The sequence below is a fragment of the Pinus tabuliformis genome, chromosome 5_1 (genome assembly GCF_031772625.1).
Source record: "Pinus tabuliformis cultivar Carrire ecotype Pingquan chromosome 5_1, CPIR1, whole genome shotgun sequence".
NCBI classification, from domain to species: domain Eukaryota; kingdom Viridiplantae; phylum Streptophyta; class Pinopsida; order Pinales; family Pinaceae; genus Pinus; species Pinus tabuliformis.
In genome coordinates, this window is record NC_142305.1 from 167,873,100 (window position 1) to 167,879,968 (window position 6,869).

Consider the following 6,869-nt stretch of genomic DNA (forward strand, 5'->3'; position numbering starts at 1 on the left):
CTTACAACTCCAAAAATTACATCACCTGGTTCTTTTTACACACTGCTGTGTGTTTTTTCTTTTTACAGTCCCATACTTCTTTTACGCTGCTGTGAATATACATATATCTCTCCTCCCGTGTGCCATATACATTCATTAATAAAAGTCAACACTCATAAAATAAAAAATAAAACTTATTACATATGACTTTAAACTTTAATACATGACGTATATGAAAAATATATATAAAAAACATATATTAAATTGTGGCCATATCCCATACGAAACTTAATTAATGAGCATATGCGCCCATACCTCCATAAAAAAGATTTACGTGCAATATATGAAAACTTCAATATACTACCTACCACTATGACATTTCATTAATTAAACGTATGGTCAACAAAACTTTGATTTACTCCACGTTATGAATTTAATGTTTGTCGTATGCAGGTTTGGAGCAGCTTCGGGCAATCAACGGTTGAAGAAGGTGGAGCACATCCGACGGTGCAGGGCAATATCGGAAGACCAACAAGTGCTGAACATTAACCCCCGAGAAAATGACGTTGCGTTACGTGAGGGCTGAACCACCTGTTGGCTCCACATTTTCTCGGGCCCTTGTGTACGAAAACCATTCTCGGCGGTCCGAGAAATCTTTAAACCGGGTTTGTGGTTTTTGCTGGCGGTTTTGGGGAGCGTAAGGCTACATTGAAATTAGATTTCAACAGGTATCTGGTTTGTCTCTGTGTTCGTTACTGTGTTCGAAGCTGCCTTTGGCTGGTATCTGGGTTCTATCTGTGTTCGAGTGTAAGTTCCATGCGAGCCATCACTTATGTTTTTTAGTCTCATCCGAATCCTCCGTGCACTCTCAGCCGAATCGGTGGCTTCCTGATTATATGAAATACGATGAATTTCAAATATGAAATCTACCATTTTATAGCAAGAAAACACCATGAGAATTTATGTGAAATGAATAGCTGGGCAACCTCACCTTGAGTTGATCCCGAAGAGTCTCCAGCTTATATTCCTGTAAAATACTTACTTTTCAGCTTGATAATACTTAGACAACTGAAATGGACCTATGTGTTGAAATTTCAATTAAATTAAAGTAGTACCAGAGCATTACGATCACTGTGGGCTGTAATTATTACCTCTTGTTGGATCGCCTCTCTCAGCTTAGAAATAACAGCAGCTTAGATCTCAGGTGCTTGGTGCATTCCCACAGAACTGCCTCTTCTTGAATGAGTTCATCAGATAATTGAATCGACCGCTTAATGTCCAGGCACCCTGCTGATATGATATGAAATAAGATAATAGATCAATAAATAAAATGCTAACTTCACAACAAATTGCAACAGAGGTCACAAGAAGCTAAAGCCAGGTACTCCAGAGTCCACAGACTGTGAGATAGAGGCAGATTGTTTTTCTTTTTAAAATGTGAAAAAACTATATTTATATTTAGATTATGTGGTTACTTTATTTACCAGTATCTTATAACACAGTTTTAAAATAGGTTAAAAATCAAAGCAAATATATTGCATAAAGTGCAATATATTTGCACTTATGTAATATGTTTACTAATCAGATCAAATTACTCCTCTTACATTCAATTTAATTAAAAATATTTTTTTTGGGTTACAAAACTGTGAAACAGTTGGCAAAATGCTGATAACATATAAACATAGATATTAAAATTTATAGTAAAAAAAGCCCTTTCCCGTTTAAAAGCCTCTGAATACATAATGTATCAATACAAACATGATGTCGCAGGCATACAAAGAAGTGCGAGATGTATTAGCCCTTATCAATGGGAGAAACTTGAAACTTCAAGATACCATAGGGCTCATCCTACTAGGCAGTCTTCTCCAATATGACTCTGATTTTTCTCATATACTTTTTTAATGAGTTAGCATGATTACTATAGTCAGATATTTATTTTGTTTCTAGCGACAAAAATAAATGTTAATAAAAAATTATAGGTTTAAATTTAATAATTATGTATCATAAGAAGTTGAGATTTTATTATAAAAAACAAAATAATTATTTATGAAAACAAAATAACACTTAATTGAAAGCCTATGTTTCACAACAACTACTACTTGACTGAACTACTTGTGGAGCAGCTTTTTCCTTTCCAGTTTCCTTCTATGCTTAACCCCAAACCAAACCATGAGTTTTAAAAAAAATCATGGTGAAAAAAATCATGAGTGTTTCTCTTTTTAAATTGTGAAAAAATTGCATTCATGTTTAGATTATGCTGTCACCTTATTTACCAGTGTGGGTTTTAAAACAAGTTAAAGATTAAAATAAATAAAGTGGCTCTGCTAGACAGACTTCTCTGATGACTGTTTTTTCATGTTGCATGATTATTTTTCTTAGATATTATTTTGTTTTGGTGATTATATTTAAATCTGTTTGTAAATTAAACATGAATATAATGTAAAATAAATATGAATAAAAAATTACATGGTGAAATCCCCAATATTGAATGAGTTTCATTAGTCCCCCAATATTGAATGAGTTTCATTAGTCCCCCAAATTTGTTTGTCAGATTGAATGAGTTTCATTAGTACCCCAAATTTGTTTGTCAGGTTAACCTCAAGCAAAAGCATGTTTTTTTTAATTCTAAAACTTCTTTGAATAAGAATTAGTAAAATAGGTGAACACTTTAAGTATGGAAGTATTGGGTGTGAATGAAAGCAGAAGTATCTGGTATGAGTGATTATCAGAAAAATAATTTTCAGGTGGCCTAATTTTCATTAACTATTAATAATAAATCAACCAGTGATGAGTAAGCTTACATTCTGAAATAACAAACAATTACAGCTGTTCTTCTACTGGTTTAGGCAAACTGAAGTTTGAAAAGATAACTCTTAAGTTCATGCTCCAGATCTTGCTCTAGTGAACTCTAAAGCCAACATATAAAGAAATGTATCGAATCAGGAATTCTACCTGTGGAAATGAGAGAACCAAAAACCAACTTTTCCACAATACGAAAAACCAACTGGAAAGTGCTGAAATGGATGAGTTTTGAAAGCCAAGATTAGCATTATTATCATTGAGGCAGGACATCAGAGAAGCGACGAAATCAGAAATCTGTGAGAAGACTGAGCGTGAAGAGACAATTAGTAAATTGGTGTGAGGCGAGATATTTAATGAGCAAATTTTGTTATAGTTGTCAGAATGTGTTGATACACTACGGAATCAGAGTTATTATTTATTTGTTATAGAATTGGCAAAATCTATGGAAATTATGCTCGCTTTAACCATGTTCGTCTCTCCAGCAAACTTACTTCGCTTCGGCAATAAAGAAACACAACAATTTATTAACTACTTTTGTTGTTTGTCTACATACCAGTTTGGCAGGTGTTGTGTACATCGTTCTCTATCTCTTTCAACCGTTTCATCGAAGACTCGCATGTTTTCAATATCATATCTTCCTCTATATGCTCCTCTCCGGCTGCCTGGTATGCTGTTAATATTCTCTCCGCAGTACCTCCACCTTCGAATCTAACTTCCAGTTTCTAAAATGATACCAATTAACAGAAAACATCAAAAGGGAAACCCTAGTACAATATTACTGAAAGTAATGAACAAATGTATGGTAAATTGTCTCACTCTTTTTCTGGGGCGCATTGGGTCAAATCCTTCATCCGAACTTGATGGGGGCTTTTCTCGAAGAAAATGTGTTCTCAGATTGTGATGACCTAATTTAAAAACATTGCGATCTTCCCATATGCCAACCTACATTTTTATTTAAAAACTAAAAAATGATCAGAATACATAAAATACAAACATTCAAATATCATTTATTCATCAGAGAATACAGCATATACCAGCTTCGAGACAGCTTCGATTATAACTTGTCCTCCGTTTTGATATATATCTACAAGATATATTGGTAGAGCCCGCCAAAATTCATTCACAAATAACTCACAGCCATTCCTCTCCACGCTATTCAGTAAGATGTCATTCGCAAGATAAAGCAATGAGATTTTCTTGTCTTCGCTTGCTTTCTCAAAATCTCTACACCATGTCTCCACTATCGCCTGTGCCTCATTCCGGTAGAAGATGCACCATTGGGAAGTGACTGATAAAGGCCAACTTATTATATCAATGTTCCATTCCATAATAACGTTAAAGCAACTGTAAATTTCTGTAATTCCTTCCCTAATGCCATAGATTCTAGCAGGTCTTTCAAAAACTTAAATAAAATTATTCATACCTATTCATATATAATCTAGTTTTATATATCGGTTTTAGGCCGAGGACTAAGGATAAATTAACCAGTGGGATGCTATTACTGAAATTTTACAATAAATTTTAATTTTCCAAAAATAAGCACAGAGTAAATCTCAGAAAAACAATTACCTTCCACACTCTCTCTTGTGCTCTCCAATTTCTCAAGCTTGTCAATCAGACGTTCCTTCCAAACGCCACCCATGGTATTTGGCTGCTCACGATGCGGCTTACCTGTGAACTAAAATAACGATCTAATTATATTGCTGAGCGGGAAAACTTACTTTGCGGACTCTGGGGGGAAGGTTTTCGTCCAGAACGATATATTTACCTGTTAACTAAGGTTTTCGTCCAGAACGATATATTTATAGATATATAAGATGAGTATTTACAAAGGGGTCATTATTATAAATAGATGCCGACCATGATATACGGTGAAAAATGTTGCTATTTTAGATTCGAGTCCACATTTCAATATATGGAGTATTTAATATACTTTGCATTGGGGTGTTTATTGTTAGGCCTAACTGGCATATGTCTTCAATAAATGATGGTTATGAATGTTAAATTGGGTTAAAAGATTTTAAATTTATTTTTTAATAAGTAAAAAGGTTAAAAAAATATTTAGTTTAATTAATAGATGGATTGTTTTTTAGTGTAATTTTTTTATTCCATAGTTAAGAATATGGTATTGTTATAAAATATTTTGGTTGTGAAATAGGTTATGGTTTTTGGGCATGTGGTATTGATAAACCATGGTATTGTAAAGTGGGGATGAATATCCACGGTTAAGAATATGGTATTGTTATAAAATATTTTGGTTGTGAAATAGGTTATGGTTTTTGGGCATGCGGTATTGATAAACCATGGTATTGACCTATGGTATTGTAAAGTGGGGATGAATATCCATGGTTAGGAATATGGTATTGTTATGAGATATTTTGGTTCTAAAATAGGTTATGGTTTTTGGGCATGTGGTATTGATAAGCCATTGTATTGTAACAAAATCTGTTCAAAATTTAATAAAAAAAATCATTTATTATGTGGTGATGAGTTGTTGAATGGCTTGGAGATCCGAGATAATTGGGTTTTGAATGGTCCAAAGCCGCTCCAACCTTTCTTGTTGATTAATTCTTTTAACTTATGCCTTAATAATAAATCTAATAATAATAATAGTTATAGAAATATTAATAATAACAATGTAATTAATAATAGTAATAACTATAGTAATAATAATAACAATGTATTTAATAATAATAATAATAAACTTGATAATGATAATAATAATGAATTTGAACCTTTTTTTTTAATCGCTAAAACTATGCTATTTCTATTATTTACATTAACAAGAGAAAACAGTTACAACCAGGAGTTCATGTCGCCAGAGGCCAAGGATGGCATTCTCGATTGATAGTGCTCACAAAAAACTACCCGCGCAGGGGCATCCTCATCGATACTGAACGCCCACGCAGGGGCAACACCATTGAGACCAAATACCCATGCAAGGGCACCATGACTGAGACGGGTTACCCACGCAGGGGCTGTAGACCTTTGGGGAACAGAAAAAGCAAAATTATCTATCCCACGCAGGGGCAAAAGAGAGAAAAGGAAGTTCTTCATCAATATCCCTCGCGAGGGCGTAGTCAAGCACAAAACTACGTAATTATCAAGCCAAACAAAGACATTCACGACATACATTGAGCACTTGTGATAAGAGTAACAGTTCACAAAAAAACCTGAGCATTGTCTGAGGGCATGAGCTTGATTGAGCCGACTCCTATTCGTCCGAATCTTCCTCATAAATCCAGTACTCGCCTTCCGGGGGAGGTCCCCAATCAACCTTGGCCTTGCCTGAAGCGGACGCCGGTTGAGACGATGGTGGAACGACCTCCGGCTCAGGTTGTACCTCTGCCTTTTCCTCAGCAGCCCTGGAGCTTTCAGCAAGATGAACTTGGGCGTTGGGTTGCTCCCCAACCTCCTCTTTCGGTTCCTCCAGGAATAGGACCGATACATGAGCATTAATGTTAGAATTGCCCTGGGCGCTGCTGAAGGAGAATACCGCTGTTCCAAACGCAGGTAGCGGGGCAGAGCTCGAATCCGGAGTCCTGGCATCCATAAACTGGTTCGACTGAATGGGGTGTGCTTCAGCCACTTGGTGGCACAGACAACGGCAGCAGCTTGAAGGTGGATTGGCAACCGGGGGGCGCGAAGTTCCACCTCTTCCAGTGCCTCGACGGCTAATGAGCCGCTGTCTTGGCGGCACCATGCTTTCCTTGATGTCCGATGAGCATAACAGAGCAGGGGAGAAGGATATGGAGGGTGTGAAACCGCCTTCACCCACCCTTGCTGTCCTGTGTCCACATCCAATTGCCAACGGGAGCTCTGGAGCCTGTGCTCGGAGACCTGACGTCCAGAAACCCAATTCCACAATTCGAACTTGATTTGATGCATAACATTCCCAATTCTTAACATATTTATGCTGCATTGGTCTGCCTCGATCCTGGTATGCCATAACTCCCCGCTGAAATAGTTAATGGAACTCAAACCCAGCAATGAATTGTCGTCCTCTCGCACCTCTGCTCTCATGCTTGCCATCGAGGGCAGCGTAGTGCAATTAATGACCCTTCCAAACTTGAGGCCGCCCATGCTTA

The 6,869-nt window shown here is 36.5% G+C and overlaps 1 protein-coding gene across 1 annotated transcript; it reads right to left on the reverse strand.

Moving 5' to 3' along the window:
* Nucleotides 1-693: 693 nt before the first annotated feature.
* LOC149163960 (uncharacterized) lies at nt 694-4,423 on the reverse strand. The gene is made up of 7 exons (XM_089429320.1): nt 4,351-4,423; nt 3,816-4,069; nt 3,598-3,723; nt 3,335-3,503; nt 1,211-1,266; nt 971-1,006; nt 694-867 (listed from the first exon to the last, which is right to left on the reverse strand). Exons 1-7 carry the CDS (start codon nt 4,421-4,423, stop codon nt 694-696), a joined length of 888 nt encoding a protein of 295 aa, XP_089285446.1.
* Between the last annotated feature and the right edge of the window lie 2,446 nt (nt 4,424-6,869).